The 19,889-nt window shown below is 40.2% G+C and overlaps 1 protein-coding gene across 3 annotated transcripts in view; it reads right to left on the bottom strand.

The window, feature by feature from the left end:
* Positions 1-19,889, bottom strand: part of AGBL1 (AGBL carboxypeptidase 1) — a 716,025-nt gene that overhangs the window by 512,263 nt on the left and 183,873 nt on the right. For all 3 annotated transcript variants that reach the window (XM_041753742.1, XM_041753740.1, XM_041753741.1), the window contains exon 17: positions 12,279-12,432. In XM_041753742.1, the coding sequence (XP_041609676.1) occupies positions 12,279-12,432 (154 nt within the window). The remainder of the gene's footprint in view (positions 1-12,278; positions 12,433-19,889) is intronic.

Genomic DNA, 19,889 nt, shown 5'->3' with positions numbered 1-19,889 from the left:
TTTTATACCTGATATAAATAAAAATATATGTCCACAGAAAGACTTGCATGTGCTAAGATCAGCTTTATCTGTAATAACTAGGCTGGAAACAACCCACATGTCTACCTACAGGTGGATGAATAAACAAACCATAGCACATCCATTCAACAAAATAATACTCAAGAAAAAAAAAAGGAATGAGCTACTGATATATGCAAACAATATGAATTAATCTCATGAGCATTATGTTAAGCAAAAAAAGACAGGCCAAAACACCACTAGTCCACCTATATGAAGTTCTGATAAATGCAAAATTGCATGAACAAAAATCAAGTCAGTAGTTGCCAGGGGCTAGTAGAAAAAGTGTCATTTCACAGAATTGAGATAAAATAGGTTTTAAGAAAAGAAAATAAAAATGGCCCCTAAATATATATATATATTAAAAAAAAGATGCTTGGGATCCCTGGGTGGCGCAGCGGTTTGGCGCCTGCCTTTGGCCCAGGGCATGATCCTGGAGACCTGGGATCGAGTCCCACATCAGGCTCCCGGTGCATGGAGCCTGCTTCTCCCTCTGCCTGTGTCTCTGCCTCTCTCTCTCTCTGTGACTATCATGAATAAATAATAAAAATAAAAAAAAAAAGAAGTATGGACTACTTGAGTTACGCTCAAAGAAATTCAAACTGAAATAACTTTGAAATGGTATGTGGAGGGAAGGATTTTTGTTGTTGGTGGGTTTTTTTTAATTTTTTTAAAATTTTTATTTATTTATGATAGTCACACAGAGAGAGAGAGAGAGAGAGAGAGAGAGAGAGAGAGAGGCAGAGACACAGGCAGAGGGAGAAGCAGGCTCCATGCACGGGAGCCCGACGTGGGATTCGATCCCAGGTCTCCAGGATTGCGCCCTGGGCCAAAGGCAGGCGCTAAACCGCTGCACCACCCAGGGATCCCTTTGTTGTTTTTAATAGGAAAATGTAGAAGATTGATAAATCCATTGCCGATGGAGCTATGGAGGAAAATAACCTGCTGCATTTTTTGTGGAGTTGAAAGTGATGGCATAGAATTTGGTGAGGTTGTCAATTTCAGAATTCTTGCGGAAGAGATTTGGACTTCCACAGCACAGAATTGTCAGAAAGCTAATTAAGGTAAGTCCATTTTATCTAAATTTCAAGACTCAGTATTTATGAATTCCTCTGTGTGTGTGTGTGTGTGTGTGTGTGTGTGTGTTTAGTGAAAAATAAACATAAGACTGTCAGCAGCAATTGCTTCGAGAGAAGTAACAAGAGAAATATGAGGTTATTTTCACATTTTACTCTAATTTACCAAACTTACTCAACAAGAATGACATGTTGGCACTTTTTAATTTAACTTTTAAATTTTAAAAAGAAAATATAAATATAGTTGGAGATGCTAAAAAAATTATATGACAGACACCCATACAGGCTTGAAAGTTGACAGTTTGGCAGATTTTCCTTACAACTATTTTTCTTTAAGAAATACAAATTTCCAGGGCACTTGAGCAGCTCAGTTGGTTAAGCAACTGACCCTTTGTTTCTGCTCAGGGCATGATCTAAGGGTCATGAGATGGATCCCACATTGGGCTCCACACTCTGCACAGTCTGCTTCAGAGTCTCTCCCTCTCCCTCCCCCTCTGCCTCTCTCCCTGCTCATACTCTCTCTCTCTCTCTAAAATAAATAACATCTTTTAAAAAATAAAAAAATAAATCTTTAAAAATGAAAAAGAAATATAGACTCTCCCTCCCAAGAAAAATACAAACTTCCCAAATAGATTTAAAAACCATTTCCCTTTCTCCTTCTGCTTACTCCATCTTTAGACAGTATCGCTGTCTTGAATCTGGTATCCTTTTTCATAATGATTTTATACTTTTTATCATATATAAATATCCATAAAAATAAATTTCACTGTTTTTGTTACATTAAAAACCATATATTTTAATGAGAATTTTAATAACACATTCATGCTCTTGTTGTAAGGTTTCCATAAAATATATGTACCAGAGTATCATCTGGTTAGCATAGTCTGGCAGTCTGAGTTTGACTATTTTTGGAGCTGGTGGGTTAGTGATAAGCCACCTTTCAGAGCATGTATTGATAGATATGAAAACCTTTGCATTTAGGTCTGAAGGACAAAGGGGAAGTTTAGATTAGTGTTTGTGCCTTAAGCACAAGAGAGAGAGAAAAGTATCTGGATAATAGGACGTGGTTGCTATCTTGTCCCTGACCAGCCAGTGAAGAAGGAGCTATTATCACAGGAAACTTGGGAAGACTTTATGCCAACCAATGTTGAGGCACAGAGGTCTGAATCCAACTCGCTGGAAACCCAGCCATGACATTGCAAGGGTCCCTTCATGGCAGCAAGAATAATGGGAAGCCAAGAGAAGCCCAAGCATCACGGAGAATGGATTAACCCATAAGGATCAACTATAGCCAATGGCTGTTTTATAAGCAAATTTGAGACTACCCTTGTGTATCTCCAACAAACAGCTAGGAAAGAGGTAACTTCTCAAGAGAGTTTAAAGACCCTACATTGTGGGTGGTAACAATGCCAGGATTTTATTGATTTGTTCAATAAATATTTAGTATGCAACTTTTTTGTGCAGGGTCTCTAAGTTCCTAGAGAAACCATAGTGACAAAATACAGCATACATTCTGTATTTTCATGGAGCCAACAGTGCCATGAAGAAAACAGATTGGGTCACATGATAAAAGGGCTCTGAATGGAGGAGTAACTTTCAATATGGTGATCCAACAAGGCAGATAATACAAAAATAATACATACCAAGAGGAAATCAAAGATGTCAATCTATAGAGAAAACATGTTCTATTCAATGGGAACAGCATACACAAAGGCCCAGGGGAGGCTGTTAGGTTGCTGTGTTCAAGGAATGGAAAAATTAGTGTAGTTGAAGGATTCTGAGTGACTGAGGGGCAAGATATGGATGAGAAAGACAGAGTCTTGCAGAGGCAGCAAAATTGAGATTTTACTCAAACCAGAAGGGTTCTTAATGTTCATATGACCACATATGTACTCATACATTTGGAAACACCTAAACCATATGAGTTGTAATACAAACAATTACTATTACATATCAGGACTTTTATCTTGAAAGTAAAGGATTTTCTCCCATTATCACACAACTGAATGAAGTAGCAGAATACAGGGATTAAGATTCACACAGTTTGGGGATAAATCAGAGCTCTATCACTCATCATATGACTTTCTAGGGCCTCAATTTTATCATCTGAAAATAAACATAACAAATACAATCCTTTGTTTTCTTTACCTCGCAGAGCTGGTGTATGGAACAATTAGTCATATGTAAATACTCCATAAAGAGTTAATTCCCTTGAAAGAGATAAATTCTATCTTGTGAGTATACTTATAGAATAGAATATTCTGTGATGGATTTTGATGGGATGTATTACATGTTTCTGCTATAGTAACCACATAGAGTCAACTTTCAGTATCCCTACTAACTGATAAAATTATTTAGGTAATACAAAATTTGTTTTAGTTCCTCTGAAACAGATTATATTTTACAGCATATTGGCTTTAAAATTATGTTTAGCCAAGTTCCTTTTTTTTGATATTTAATTTATTTATTCATGAGACACAGAGAGAGAGAGGCAGAGACATAGGCAGAGGGAGAAGTAGGCTCTCTCTAGGGAGCCTGATGTGGGACTCGATCCCAAGACCCCAGGACCACAATCCAAGCCAAAGGCAGACACTCAACCACTGAGGTACCCAGGTGCCTCTAAGCCAAGTTCTTACATAATTTGCAGGCCTCTGAAAGTGAAAAATTTTAAAACTTAACTCATTATCCCTCCATGGCAGCCTTGCTCTCATGTGCCTTTGTTGGCAATAAACTGTGCACCCATACCCAGAGTAGAAATAGTTCAACTCTGTGCCCTTTATCCCTACTCCCAACCAATCACCAAGACCTCTCACTTCTAACTTAGACATATCTTATAAATTTAGGCCCTTCCCTCCCATTTCTCTAGACTTATCTTCCTTGGAAACCTCATCACCTATCTGGGGGACTAACAATTGCTATTATTTCTGGAGTATGCACTATGTGCCAGGCACTGTTCTAAACCCTTTATAATCTTCAGATTGCCCCATGAAGAAAGTACTGTTAATTACTTATAATTTATAAATGGGAAAACCAAGGCATAGAGTGTTTGAGCACCCTTTTCAAGGCCATAAAGCTAATAAACAGCAGAGCCCACATTAGACCCGCCCAATGCCCCCCATCCCCAGGGAGTCTGAATTCCATGTCACCTCACTCTGACTTCCCTCCACATTACTGCCACAAAATTATCATCTAAAATGAATCTGATCTTGTCATTTCTCCGCTTTTAGTAATATCCTATTAGCCCATCATTGCCTTCCAGACACACTTCCTAACATGAAAATTAAGGGCCTTTACCACTCAGCCCTAACTACCTTTCTCACCTATCATCTGATCCCATAATCAATCCATTGTCCTGTAGACCTGGTGCCCTGAGATTTTCACAGCATCATGTCCCGGCCTCCCTGCCTCTGCGAATGCTATTTTTTCTACTTGAAAAGACACTCCGCAGGGGTCCTAGGTAGTGCAGTTGGTTAAGTTCTGACTCTTGGTTTCGGTTCAGGTCCTGATCTCAGGGTCATGAGATCTAACCCCATGTTGAGCTCTGTGCTCAGTGTGGAGTCTTTTTGAGACTCTCTCTGCCCCCTCCTCCCTACACACATTTTCATAAATAAATAAATAAATAGATAGATAAATAAATAAATAAATAAGAAACTCCCTCATTTCTCTGCCTGTGGCAATCTGACTTCAAGATACAGACCAGGATGTGAGGGCGATCTGGCTGCGACATCTGTCACCCCATTGATCGCCAGGGTTGATTCGGCTGATCTGGCTAGCTAGGCGGGTGTCCCCTTCCTCCCTCACAGCTCCATGTGCGACCCTCCCGAAGCTGTGCGCTCGGTCGAAGAGGACGACCATCCCCATAGAGGAGGACCGTTCTTCGGTCAAGGGTATATGAGTAGCTGCGCTCCCCTGCTAGAACCTCCAAACAAGCTCTCAAGATACAGACCAAATGACACTGAACCTCAGCTTTATCATTATACAATGGGCATAATAATTATTCTTTTCTTCATCTTACAAGGAAACTATCAGGGCCAAATAATATGTAAAAACTTTGTAAGACCAAAGTACTTACATGTGGTAGGGCATAAGCAAAGCTATTCAACTGTAAGGTTTTACACTCTTTCCTACTCCTTCCAACCAGCCTTGGAAGGAGAAAGGATTTGTAGCCTTCCTTTCCTTGGACTGTCAAGATAAAAATGGGAAGCATAAAGGAGATATTCAATCAGTCAAAATGTCCTACAATTTTGAGGGTTTGAATTGAAAAGGGGGGGTTACTGAGATATTTTTGGATGTACAGCTTGATATCAGTAAGAAAGATGAGGAAAAATTTAAGGTGGTTTGGATATGTTTTAAATATTTCCCCTATCATGTCTTCTCAAGAGAGATACAAATAGTTTTTCAAATGGTTTTGGGGTTTCTGACTGATGTTTCTTTGATAGCGGTGTCAATATAAGACCACCATACACATGGGATTTATACAGCCCACTCTTGTGGGTGCAAGTCCCTCTGTGATTCCACCATGCAGGTAGAATTTGTCTGCTTGCAATGAACCATGTTCATCCCCCTCTTCTGGTGTAACTTGTTGTATATCACAACGTCCCATTAACATGAGTTACACACACCATACACACACACCTTCCCTACCTCAAGCATAGATCATGAGAGTCTCAATGACAGGGATTAAATAATATTTACCTTCATATTCCTAACGTCTTCCATCGTTCTTAGTCCTGGTTGCCAGAAGAGATGGAAATCCCAAGACAAGGGAAGGGTCCAGTTCACTTTTCCTCTTCTAACTCCTTTTTTTAAAAGATATCCACAGAGAGAAGTCTTTATGTTCTTGTAGTTCATTTGTCAGTTCTACTATTTGCCAGAAGCAACTCTTTACAGAAAAGGAGAAGAGGATTTCACCAGGAGATGAGAAGTCTAAGGCCTAAGGCCATGTCTGCTGTCATCAGCCAGCGAGTTTCCTTAGATAGATCAGGCCAAGTCCTGAGCTTCAGTCCCTCACTAGCAAATGAGAAATCTAGACTCAATGGTCTTTATGGATTTTTAAGGTCTAAAATTCAATGATCTCTTAGTAATACTTGGCCCCACATGTCTTTGTAGGAATTAGGGGGCATGGGACAGAAAAAAACAGAAAATTCTGGGAGGGAGAGGTTTTCATTTCACTTGAGTTTCTGTTTCCTTGGACCACTTCTGTCCCTTCTTGCTCTCCTCAGCAGAAAGCTCTGTTCTTCATACCTGATTAGGTGTCTCGGAAAGAGACAAAGGCCAGAGAGGATGCAAAATGATTTGCAAAGAAGCCAAAAGGGGAATTCTGTAACTGTGTATTTTTCCACTCTGTTCTAATTTAAAACCACTTACAAGTGACAATTCCCAACCCGAGGCAGGTGCCATGTGGTAGCTCATTATACCCTCGGGACCCCGTGTAAATCTTTTTTCTGAGAACAGCTATTGTCTTCCAAGGAAAAGCTTTTAGCATAATGGCAGGCTGAATAGAACATTGCTTTTGTGAGAATATTTTTAAGAAAAAGAAAAAGAGAAAGGTATTCTTTAAGGACTACAAATGCAGCTTCTGGCCTCCCCTACTTCAGGCCCCCCGGAAAGAACAGTGTGTGAGCCAGAGGAGGCCGGGGCGGTGGAGGGAGATGATCTCACCTCCAGAGACTACAAAGGTTACGCTCTGCTCTTTTTGGTTATAACTGTAGGGTGGAGGTGTCTCCAGTTGCAAAAATAGCAGGTCCACCCCCTCCCATCCACCTTTGTTGTTTCCTGACTTCTCAGGAGTCAGTGAGTCAGTCAGTGACGAGTTGCTTCAAGAATGAGAGTTTCTAACAAGAGAATGCCATTTTTCCCCACAGAAAATTCTTCTCAACTAACTTGTGAGAACAGTCAAGACAATCTTATTTGTTTTTTGATTTGATTGTTTTTTTGGTTTTTTTTTTTTAGAGAGAGAGCATAAGAGAAGTAGGGGCAGAGGGAGATGATGAGAGATTTGAAAGGAAGAGGGGGAGGGCAGGGGGAAGGAGGGCCAGGGGAGAGAGAAGGAATCTCAAGCAGACTTCCTGCTGAGCTTGGAGCCCAACACCAGGCTCAGTCCCACAAGCCCGAGATCAAGACCTGAGACTAAAGCAAGAATCAGACACTCAACCAACTGAGCCATCCAGGTGCCCCAAGACAATATTGTTAGAGAATCTGAATACATCAATGTCCAAAAGAAGGAGGAATTTGGCAATAAAGCTCCTGAAAAAAGATGAAGCATCCATCACAGAGACATAGCTCCCCAACTAGAGACACAGCTCCCCAAATTAAAAAGGGACCCAACTTTCTCTGGGTTGAAATGGTAATTTAGAAAATGAGGTCATGGGGGAAATGTGGAAAAATGGAAAAGTAAACAAAATGATGGCAGTCTTTAAGAATCAGTGTGTCCTGTTTGTGCACCTTTCTGAGGAATCTCCAAGGTACGAGAGATTCTTTTTTTTTTTTTAAGATTGCACTTTTAATTATTCTTGAGAATAATAATTCACTGAGAGAGGGGCAGATACATAGGCAGAGGGAAAAGCAGGCTCCCTGCGAGGAGCCCGATGCAGGACTCAGTCCCAGGACTCTGGGATCCTGACCTGAGCCAAAGGCACCCAGGCGACCCGAGGGCAGATTCTGAAGGACAGGGCCACCTTGGAACTGTGGGCTAGTGGCCTGGGGTCTCCTCCCTGAGCCACCACTTACCACCCTGGTGGCCTCCGGCAGCTTATTCACCCAAAGCCAGCTTTAACTCAGCCATTTGCAAAATAGAGATTATGATGAACGTAGGAAGGTCTGTGACAATAGAGGCAGCCCTTCTGCAAGAAGCAGAAAGCAGGCCTGGTTGGGGAAATGGCTGAGCCTCAGAGACACAGGACCATTCTCCTCTCTGGGTTTCTCACTCACTTCCACTAGGATTTGAGTAAGCAATGACCTTCAGTGCAAATCCAAAAAGAAGACTACACACACACATACAATCCATGAAAAGTACATAAACTTTAGAAAATATGACTTCTCTACTCTCTATTTTGAAGTTGCATATTCAAAGCATCTGTTAATCAAAGTACCTATTAATATACAATGTATGAAGGATCTAACCATGCTAAGTGTAATTATGCCAGAACACCATTAGCAGAGGGAGCCTAGTCTCAGAAAGCATTAAAAACAACTTCCTGGATCCATCTCACCTGCCAAACCTGTCCCCAGACCTGCTCAGGTGATACCCTCTGCTCCAACCTGGTGGAGCCTCTGCAGTGTTCTTTTGGATGCTGTTTACTCCTCACTCAACATTCTGCTCTACAAATCCCAAATGTCCAGGGCTCCTCTGACATCTGGAATCCTACCAGGTAGAAAGGGCCTTGACCTGGTAATTCTCCAGGGCCTCATCCACTAAGATCCTGAAGCTAGAATAAGCTGTTAGTCCTTTTGTAACGGTTCCTTTTATCATCCATTTCACTTCAAGCCTGTCTCCTCCGTAATGATCTCAGGGACAATTTCTCAGACAACTTCCCTGTTCACTGTCCCACTGAAAAGGGCAGAGAGTGACTTTGCTCTTGGAGCTCTGCCAGCATTTTGGCTCTGAGGTGTGAAGTGAGTATTTTCCCCTGGGAGCACAGAGAGGAGGCACTGGTCCTCAATTCTCCAGACAGCCGTAAAAGATGCACCAGGGAAACTGGGCTACCACTGAGCTGAAAATATATTTATCAAGAAAATAAAGCTAAATGTTTCCAGGAAAATATCTGCTTAAAAAAATGCTTTTGAAAAATAAAGCAAGCCAAATTAATCCTTCTTGGAGACTCTCTGGAGCCCAGGTCCCAGGAAGGAATAAAAGTAATCAATAAATTATCCTCAGTAACCCCTAGGTCTGGGATTTTCAGTCCAACCTCTATGGGAACCAGCCTTGAGCAAGGGGTCTTCTCCCTGGGTCCCAGAGCCACGCTGTTATTTCTTGGGTTTCTAAAATCAGAAAGAAGTGATAATCCTACACCATGGAAAGAAAGTCTTTTGGTGCACAAATAGCTCTGTATGAAGTCTGAGTGGCAGCTGCTGCACCAGAAACTACCCAAATCACAGCAAAACACACTGTAGAATGACAAGGGCCTCATCCTGGGAGGGAGGAAGCCGGGGAGACAATTGGAGCTCACCAGGAGAGAGGCCTGCCTGCAGGAGAGTCTTGAGCTCCTGGCTCATTTGCTACTTTTTTCCATCCTAAAAGTTTAGATATATGTATATTACCTTGCTGAGGAAGTTGTTTATTCTGTAGCCCAGTATCTAGAGCCTATAGTCTGAGATTATGTCCCCAGCCCTACAGCCCAGCCACTCAATCTCAGCTCTGTACTGGGATGTGAGGGGTCTGAATCTTCTCTTCCCCTCTGCCTTCCTGTCACAATATCAGAAAGAGCCTCCATGAAAAGGTTTCCACTGGGTTAGGAAAGGAAAAATAAAATTCACTGTGAGCAGGAAGAGGATAATATGTTTATTTGTAGTCAACTTAGTGTGAACTGCTTTAACAACATTAACAACGAAGCTGGCTTCTAATAATGTCAGGATATGAAGTAGGGAGGAAGGAAAGTTCTGGTTCTGAGCGGAATATGAACACCTGTTCAAATGACTGTGTTAGGACATCCTTTGTGTGTATGGACTCTCAAATCAGAATAACAAAATCAGAAACCAACCAGGAGCCACCACGAACTAGGGAGGGTAGTTAATTCTCTGAGCTTCCACTTACCTCAACTGTAAAATGGATGACTTCAGTCACCATTACAAAGAAAGATACCAATACCGAGCAGCTGCACGGTGCACACAAATAAGACTTTCAGTGTTCAAGCAAGGTAAGTTGCCACTCCTCTAAGCATGACTTGGCAGAGGAGGAGGGTAGTGCAGTCAGGGCACCAGTCTTTGTCATATTTACCTGTGTGACCTCAGATTAATTCCAATTACACAACTTGCAGGGCCCTTTGCAAAATGAAAATGTAGGGCTTCTTGTGGAAAAAGTTTTAAAGAATTGAAGCAAAGTGCACGGCCCTTCTAAGCACGGGACGTGTACCATTGTGTATTTGGCACACCTATGAAGAAGGGCTCTCATTCATCCTCTTTTGTGGCACAGAGCTCCAATTTCCTCTGGGTCCAGCTCAATGATTGTCACTTGCAAGTCTACTGTGCCTCAAGGAGAATGAACAGCATTCATGGCACCATCATCTGGGTCCTCCCCCCATCTTTCCAGGATATTCCTCCTTTTTAAAAAAATATTATAATTATTTATTTGAGAGAGAGAGAGAGAGGGAGTGAGAGAGAGAGAGAGAGAGAGATAAAACACAGCAAGGGGAGGGGAGAGGGAGAAGCATATTTCCTGCTGGGCTGGAAGCCCAATACAGTGCTCCATCCCAGAATGCTGGGATCATGACCTAAGCAAAAAGCAGAGGCTTAACAACTGAACCACCTAGGCAACCCACAAACTTCTTGAGATAAACAACAGCTGACATATCAGTACTTTTAGAAAAATATTTATCTACTAATTTGAGAGAGAGAGAGAGAGAGAGAGAGAAGGAGAAAGAGAAGGGGGGAGGGGCAGAGGGAGAAGGAGATGGAGAATCCCCAAGCAGACTCCCTGCTGAGCATGGAGCGCAATGCAGGGCTCCATCCCAGCACCCTGAGATCATGACCTGAACCCAAACCAAGAGCCAGCTGTTCAACCAACTGAGCCACCCAAGCACCCCTCAGCACACGTTTAAGAGAGAAAACTCATAAGAGCACACATTTATGATTACTAATCTTATGTTAGTAGACAGAAACCAGACTCCTGTGATTCACATAAGGGTATGCTAAGATTTCTTTTTTTATTAACTGAACTATTTCAGAGTGCCAAATTATTTAAGGATCTTTACCATGTTTTAAGTCCTCTCCTTAAAGTAGGAATGATCTTTCTAGTTATGACACCAACAAAAGCACCAGTGTCAGCGTACCCAAAAATGTGAAAGCAGAGGCAGCTCCATCCCATAATTATATGTTGGGTTCTTTCCTAGTTCCTATTTAGAAACTAAAGCTTCAGACCACAGGCTTACACAGATCTACTTTCTTACATAAATAATCATCCAGTGAAGGTCGTGCTGGAAGGATTGCCGTCTCTAACTTCCAAGAACTGCTCATGTGCAAGCAGAGGACTCCGTGACTGTTAAAGAAATTGCTCTTAAATTCATGAAACACGTAAGAGAATTTTCGGAAAATCCCTTATTATTCATTAAAGTATTTTAGGGCCTCATTAATTCAGATGGGATAATCAGTTGTTGATTAGCCAGGTTGTTAAGCATCCATTGTCAGATGCTGATGGGGTATGAGAAATTACATTTTGTATCCACCAAAGAGTCACCTGAAAGTGGTTAGCACTTCATCAGATATGGCTGCATCTTCTGGGGATAAATTAGCCAGATTTTTACTCCCCAGTCTTTTTTTTCATCTCACAAACTTCTCTGTATTGCAAAACAGCCTTCATTCTGTTTAGTTTTGCCTAAAATATGTCAAAAGTCAACTTTAAAGGCTAATTGGTTACAGGTAAGTCACACTAATGTTCAGGGCTCTAAGATTTCGGGGGTACGTGTGTGTGTGTGTGTGTGTGTGTGTGTGTGTGTGTTTGGTTTGACAGTTCTTGGCTAGAGCCTCCTCCACGTTGTCAGCCCTTCAAATCCAAATGGTATTCAATCTCAAGCAGATTCTTCATCCAGGGCTCCAAAACTCAACTTTCTTCCTTTCCAGCCCTTGTCTGACCTTGGGAGCAGTATAACAGCAATGAGCATGGGCAGAAGAGGCCCTGACTGAAAAATGTGACTCCAGTCTTGGTTCTGTTTTAGGAGAGGAAGTGACTGTCGCTAGTAAACTGTTCTCATTTACAAAAAGTCTTCCTCTCCCTGACAGTTTGCAATTTATTTTTTCTCCCTTTTCCAAAAGGGCAATGTTAATATTTACCCTTTGCATTGTACCAAGAGTGGGAAGTACGTTTCTAAAACGACAGACCACTCCCCAACCCTTTGTGAAGCTTCTGACTTCAACAGGACAGGGATCATCCAAGGCTGTGAGGACACCCCACGACCACCAAATCTTCAAAGAGCGTTGTCATTTTTTACTCACGGAACTGCTCCAGATGGTCAGAGCTACTGGACTCAGGCATGGCTGTGATGGTCACCAATGGACACGAATTCCCTCCCAACGTCTGGCAGAGAACCTCCTGGCGGAAGTAGATTTCCTTGCGGTTCACACTTTTTTCCAGGATATCAAGGTGAGTCTGGAGCAGAGATGAAACAGAAGTGATTATTATTCATGAAATCTTTTGACAATAATAATAGAAAATAGCAACAGAGCTTATCTTCATTTATCTCCTTCTAGGTTAGGCATACTTTTGTTCACCTAGTGTACCTGATATTGGGCATTAAGTGATTAACAACAGGGCTATTCCTATTTGCTAGGAGAAGTTCAGGGAGGCTGAACAGGAAACACAATTTTTGCACATCTTCACAATAGAATATCTGTTTTCGAGTGGCACTGAAACAAAGAAGGCAGGGCATACAGCATGTTTCCCATCACAGAGGGATATAAAGGATGTGGGCATGAAGAGAGAGCACAACCAGGACACTTGGGAACATGAGACAGAGAGCTTCAGCAGCACGTATCACTTTAGAACCAAGCAATATAAAGAGGGTTGTAAGCAGGGATCCCTGGGTGGCGCAGCGGTTTAGCGCCTGCCTTTGCCCCAGGGATCGAATCCCACGTCGGGCTCCCGGTGCATGGAGTCTGCTTCTCCCTCTGCCTGTGTCTCTGCCTCTCTCTCTCTCTCTCTCTCTCTGTGTGTGTGACTATCATAAAAAAAAAATTAAAAGAGTGTTGTAAGCACATTAAAGGATAATACAAAGCACTGATCCAGGTGGGATGCTAGGTAAAGAGAACAGTGAACTAGTAGTGATTATTTTTTCTACCCTACCTTCCCATTCACTCATTTAAAGCACAGAAAGATACAGAAATGGGATAGTCATTGAAACTAAGACTCAACAATCTTTAAGACCTCCAACTATATTTTCTCTAGTTTGAACAGTGGGATTGATCAGAAAAAGAGATTAAGAGAGTTCCTCCCACCCATACTGCACACCCTGACAACAGTGACATAGTCACCTCAGTAACTAGAGAGAGAAGCTTCCCCCTCCAGCACAAGAACATTAGTGTACTAAACTTATCCTTCCTGCTGAGGAGCTAAAGTTTTCACCATAATCAAGAAGGTATTATGGCCAAGGAGAAACTGCCCACCTTGTTTTTTTGACAAATAACATGCCTCCTAGATAAATAAAATAAACATGAATCCTATGAAAAAAATATATAAAATATTCATAAGACATATCATTGAAAAGGGAGCAGTGCCCTCAAAAAGTAAAGGATGTGCTTACATGCAGAAAGGACTTACTATGAAAGTGGTCAGCAGACTAAGGGCTCCCCCAAAGATCCATGCCCTAATCTTCCAAACTCGTAAATATGTTACCTTCAATGGCAAAAGTGACTTTGTGGATATATTTAGGATTAAGGTCAGCTTGAGATGGGGAAGTTATACCACATTATTCAGCTGGGGCCAATCTAATCACAAGTGCTTAAAAGCAGGGAACTTGTCCCATCTGCAGAGAACCAGAGATGGTAGCATGAGAAGGACTCAGGATGCCATTGTTGGCTTTGAAGATGAAGGAAGCAAGTCAAAAGCCAAGGAACATGGTTTCCTCTAAAAACTGGAAAAGGCAAGAAAATGGATTCTTCTCCAATAGTCTCCAGAAGGAATGTGGCCCCAATACCTTGAATTTGTCCCAGTATGACCCATGTTGAACTTCTAACTTAAAGAGCTATAAAACAAAACAAAACAAAAGATTATTGTTTGAGCCATTAAGTTTGTGATAATTTGTTCCAGCAGTAACAGAAAAGTAATATACAAGTAAACAAGAAAAAGAATTTTCTAAACTAAGTAAAAATCCTAGCAATTGGGTAAAAGTAGACTAAAACCTACTTGTACTCTATTAAAATATCTGAGTTGCAAGGAGAAAGAAAAAAAATCCAAGGAAAGAAAATATTACTAGATCATTCTCTGTAACCTTTCTTCTAGCCTCAGGGATATCTGAAAATTTGACCCTGAGTTATATACTCTTTACAATTGAAACCCCAAATCATCTACCCCCACATAGCCTACTGACTTTATTATTCCCTGTCTGTCTCAACATAACTATACTAGTCTAGGTAACTCTTGCCTAGAAAAATATGAATCACAAATAAATTTATTGTTAGTTCCAAGAACATCTCATCAACTCTTCAACAGAAAGCTACAACTGACTCTTTGATCCAAGACCTTTAGAGCTCCTCTCCTCAAGATTTTTGTCTTAGAGTATCCCTCAATCTTAAACCACTGTATCATCATCTTTACCCAATGCTAATCAAGCCCCCACATTAAAAAAATACATTCTCTTAAACAAGACTTTAAAGATTTAATAAATATCTTACCTTCTCCCTTCCCTCTTTGAGGTAGTATCAAGTCTCTGTTACATTCTTCCTTGCAGGTATATTAGTTTACTTTCACTGTTATAACAAATTACCACAAATTTAGTGGACAGAGGCAACACAGATTAATTGTCTTATGTTTCTGGAGGTCCAAAGTCCAAAATGGGCCTTACTGGGCAAAAGCCCAGGTGTTAGAAAAGCTGCACTCCCTCTTGGGGCTCCAGAGGATAATTTATTCCCTTGCCTTTACCAGCACCTAGAAGTCACTTGCATTCCTTGCCTCATGGTGCCTTCCTCCATCCCCAATGCCAGCAATCCCATCAATCCCACCTCTGCTTCCACAGTTACATCTCCTCCTCTGATCCTGACTCTTCTGTCTTATTCTTTCTTGTTTAAGGATCTTGTGATTTCCAAACAGGAGAACCTCTCCATCTCAAGACCCTTAACTTGATCACATCTGCAAAATCTCTTGTACCATGTAAAGGAATATCTTCACAAGTTCCAGGGATTAAGATATGAACATCATTGGTGTGTGTGTGGGGGGGAGGGGCATTGTTCTGCCCAACACACCAAGGTAAGAAAAAAAATTAACATCTGTCTTAAAAACAGGTTGCTCTGGTGATATTTCTGAATCAGCATTTGACACAATACTAGGTAACAGAATTAGAAGGACTGTGTCTATCCCGTATTTAAGAGGAGAATTCAACTGATACCCATGTACCAAACCAAACCTTTGTACTTCATTCTTGTGATTGTTCATTGAGCAGTGAGTATCAGATATCATTGAGATTCACTGCATGGGAGATTGGAGGGTAGTCTCACACCTCTGAGAAGATAAGGTGACTAACTAAGTATATATACACAAACACACTTAATTAAAAGGCCTATGTAGGGCAGCCTGGGTGGCTCAGAAGTTTAGTGCCACCTTTAGCCCAAGGCGTGATCCTGGAAACATGGGATCGAGTCCCATGTCAGGTTCCCTGCATGGACCCTGCTTCTCCCTCTGTCTGTGTCTCTGCCTCTCACTGCCTCTCTCTGTCTCTCTCTGTGTCTCTCATGAATAAATAAATAAAATCTTTAAAAAAAGAAAGAAAGAAAAAGGCCTATGTAACCAGCTAGGTATGAAAGTAGAAGAAAACCCAGGGCTAATGGCTTTCCTAGGCTAGGGTTAGGTTCATCTCTCATGATCACTCACTTCCTTAGTCAAGTGTGACTGGGGCAAAAGGATCCATGCCTGGGAGCCCAGAGATCTTCACTAAGCCCTTTGCTGATTTCTTGCCCTATATCCTTTCTCGGGGATGAGTAAATTTTTCCCTGGGAAAGTCTAGTGTGTGTTTGCCAATCTAACTAAAATCAGCACCACTGTTCCTTACTGAGCATAATAGGGGGTTGTATGTACAATTAGGATTATTTTTAAAAAGTAAGTATATGTGTTTGTGTGTGTAGATAAACCTACACATATACATATATGTACACACAAAAAAGTCATATGTGAGTCATACTTCCTTCTGCAATACTAGATGCCAGAGAAAAAGGAGTATTCTTAGTGTTTGAAAGTAGAAAACATTGCTATCACTGCCTTGATTCACTGGTTAACCTAGAACTAGCCAAGTGTTTGCTCACAAACACATGTGGCCTACATGCTCAGATTGGCAAGAGCTCAGAAAACACACCACCTTATTTTTACTGAAAATAATAACTTGAAGACATACTTCAGCTGCCCCAAAATCAAACTAAGAAACAATATAATCGGATAGTCCAGTTAAACAAGGTTTGAGTCAACATGACTATTGAAAACATGGTTACTACATAATACAAACATAAAATACAAATATACAAATATAAAATAATAATATAGTATATAAAGCACATTTAAATATAATATGAACATAACAAAAATATAATATAGAAATATAATAGTGCCACTATAAAAAATACTTATGTAGGGAGAAAAATAAAGATTATCAAATCATAATATTGTCATCCAGTTCTAAAATGAAATTAAAAAGAAATGTGCAGTTACCGGTCAGAATGTCTAAAATTAACAACAAAGAAGACAACAGATGGTGAGAATGCGGGAAAAGGGGAACCCTCTTACACTGCTGGTGGGAATGCAAACTGGTGCAGCTATTCTGAAAAACAGTATGGAGGTTCCTAAAAAGTTAAAAATAGAGCTACCCTACAACTCAGCAATTACACTACTAGGTATTTGTCCAAAGGATACAAATACAGTGATTTGAAGGGGCACCTGCACCCTAATGTTTATAGCAGCAACATCCACAATAGCCAAACTATGGAAAGAGCCCAGATGTCCATCAATAGATAAATGGATAGAGAAGATGTAGTACACACACACACACACACACACACACACACATACACACACACACACTGGAATATTACTCAGCCAATAAAAAGAAACCCTGCCATTTGCAATGACATGGATAGAACTTGAGGGTATTATACTAAATAAAAGTAAGCAAGAGAAAGACAAATACTGTATGATTTCACTCATATGTGGAATTTAAGAAACAAAACAGATTAACATAGGGGAAGGGAAGGAAAAATAAAATAAGATGAAAACAGAGGGAGCCAAATCATAGAAGACTCTTAACTATAGGAAACACACAGCGTTGTTGGAGGGGAGAGCGAGGGGAGGATGGGATAATTGGGGATGGGCATTAGGGAGGCCATGTGATGTAATGAGCACTGATAAATCAATGAATTCTACCTCTAAAACTAATTATACACTGTACATTAATTAAATCGAATTTAAATTTTAAAAGTTTTAAAAAGAGAGAGAGATGCAGGGATACGTGGGTGGCACAGTATCTGTTAGGAATCTGACTCTTGGTTTCTGCTTAGGTTCTGATCTTACAGTCATAGGATGGAGCCCTGCATCGATCTCTGAGCTCAACACTGAGTCTGCTTGAGTTTCTCCCTCCTTTTCCCTCTGCCCCACCCTGAGCCACATTCATATTCTCTCTCTCTCTCTCTCAATCTCTCTCCCTCCCTCTCTTAAATAAATAAATAAATCTTTTTAAAAAAAGATGTGCAGGAGAAGAATAAAGTAAAACAAAACAAGAACTTTTTAAATTTACATAGACATAGTGATATTATATAATCTTTGAGAATAGAAAGGCAATATATCAAGATGACTAAGAGGGTAGGCTCTTGCGTCAAACTGCCTTGATTCAAATTTGGGCTGTGGATTCTAGAAAAGGTATGTAAATTCTGTACTTAGCCTTTTTGTGATTCAGTTTTCTTATCTTTCAAAGGGATATAAAAATACTCACCCAAATCAGTGCTTGCTATAATTTAGCCATATACTGTGTGTGAAAAGTGCCTATCATATAGGAAACAATGTTAGCTGGTATTACTGATAGAGAAATATAGGCTCAAATACTTTTTTTTTAAGAATAAAAAGGGAAATGCAAGTAGACTTATAAACAGGAAGGGCAAAAAAAATCAAAGAAAATGTGGTTGGTCCATGTTGCATAAGAAAGAGAGAAAGGAAGGAAGGAAGGAAGGAAGGAAGGAAGGAAGGAAGGAAGGAAGAAGGAAGGAACAAAGGAAGGGAGGAAGGAACAGAGGGAGGGAGGAAAGAAGTGAAGGAGGAAGAAAGGAAGCGTGAAGGAGGAAGAAAGGAAGCGAGAGAGGAAGGAAGGAAGTGAGGGAGGGAGTAAAGGAGGGAGGGAGGAAGTAAGGAAGGGAGGGAAGTAGGAAGGGAGACAGAAAGAAAAGAAAAGCAAAGAAGCATGGAAAATAGCATAAAATCAAAATGACAGAAGTAACATAAAAAATTGTTATAAGTATAAATATATTAAACAATCTTATTAAATGATGAAAACATTCAGATTCGTTTTTTTAAAATCACATTGCATATTGTATATAAGAAGTACTTTGAGAGAAAGGAAAGATAATGTGTATGAAAAGCACTCCTAAATTATCTATTTTGTTTGCCTCCACTAAAATATTTTAGGACAGAAATATTGAAACTTAAAGGATAAGCAAACATAAATTAAAATAGGCATAGCAATCGTAATATATGACAAAGTCATATTTAAGACCAAGTACATTAAATAGGATTTAAAAATCTTATTTTGATAAAGGGCACGATTCACAATGAATATATAAAACCCATAAATCTTAAGAATCAAATAACATAGATTGAAATATACAACATAGAAATGGCAAAAGGGGGGGAATGGTACAAAGAGTGGGAGACTCTAATAAAGTGTTGAATAAATCAGCCGCACAAAAACAATGATATAGAATGCTTGAACAATATTGCTTTTATAGATAAATGTCAAACTTTGTCTTTACAGAAAACATTTTTTCTCAGATATCCATGAAACTGTAACAAAAATTAATCATATACAAGGCTTTTTAAAAATCTCCTAAGTTTTCCCCCAAGAAGTAAAAATTGTATAAACTACATTATCTGGCAACAATTAAATGAAATTAAGCATATGTAAAAATGATTTGAAATACAGCAAAAATCAAAACATTACAGAACAGAAAAATATCCTCCTGAGGGAAGCTCATGGAAGAAATTCATGTATGAAAAGAAAAAGTCAATATTAAATCAGTGTAATTAAAGTCCTGGTAGAAGGAGTAGACATCTGGTCTCCTGGGAAAGATGGCCAAGGATAAGTATGGAAATGTCCCTTTCAGGCTGTCAGCTATGTCGCTGCCATCCCTGGTAAAAGGGGAATTTCAGAACCTTAGTTAAAGGAACAAAAACAGTCATGAATTTAGGTAGGACTCTGTGATTGTAAACAAATTATTTTAATCACTTTCGTAAGTTTCTGGGTGAAAGATGCTCCCTATACTAGTTATTACTGAAATCCAGACTGAGTGACCCTTGCTTCACGATATTCTCAAGATTCCAGGTGCCCAAACTGGGAAAACACGATTCTCTTCCGCATCATCTTCCCCAAATATATCCTGTAGGACGTTACTAAGTGCTGGGGTGTGGACAGGGAGGTGAAGGGGAGGGAAATTCACAGCCACAGCACTGGGAACATGATGAGTTAAAGAAAATGAAACTGCTTTCATGGCTACAGAGCTTTTCAGATTCTTCAATTCGCCAATATGCACCATGAGCCTAGAAGAAAAACTAGCACACAGTGCTTCATGAATTTATATGACCGTTACACTCCTTTTCTTTAAAGATCTTAAAGGATCTTTAAAAAAGATCTCAGGATACTGGAATGC

This window comes from Vulpes lagopus, chromosome 4 (genome assembly GCF_018345385.1).
Source record: "Vulpes lagopus strain Blue_001 chromosome 4, ASM1834538v1, whole genome shotgun sequence".
Classification (NCBI taxonomy): domain Eukaryota; kingdom Metazoa; phylum Chordata; class Mammalia; order Carnivora; family Canidae; genus Vulpes; species Vulpes lagopus.
The sequence above is the reverse complement of the archived record's forward strand: the minus strand, read 5'-3'. Positions and strand labels throughout refer to the sequence as shown.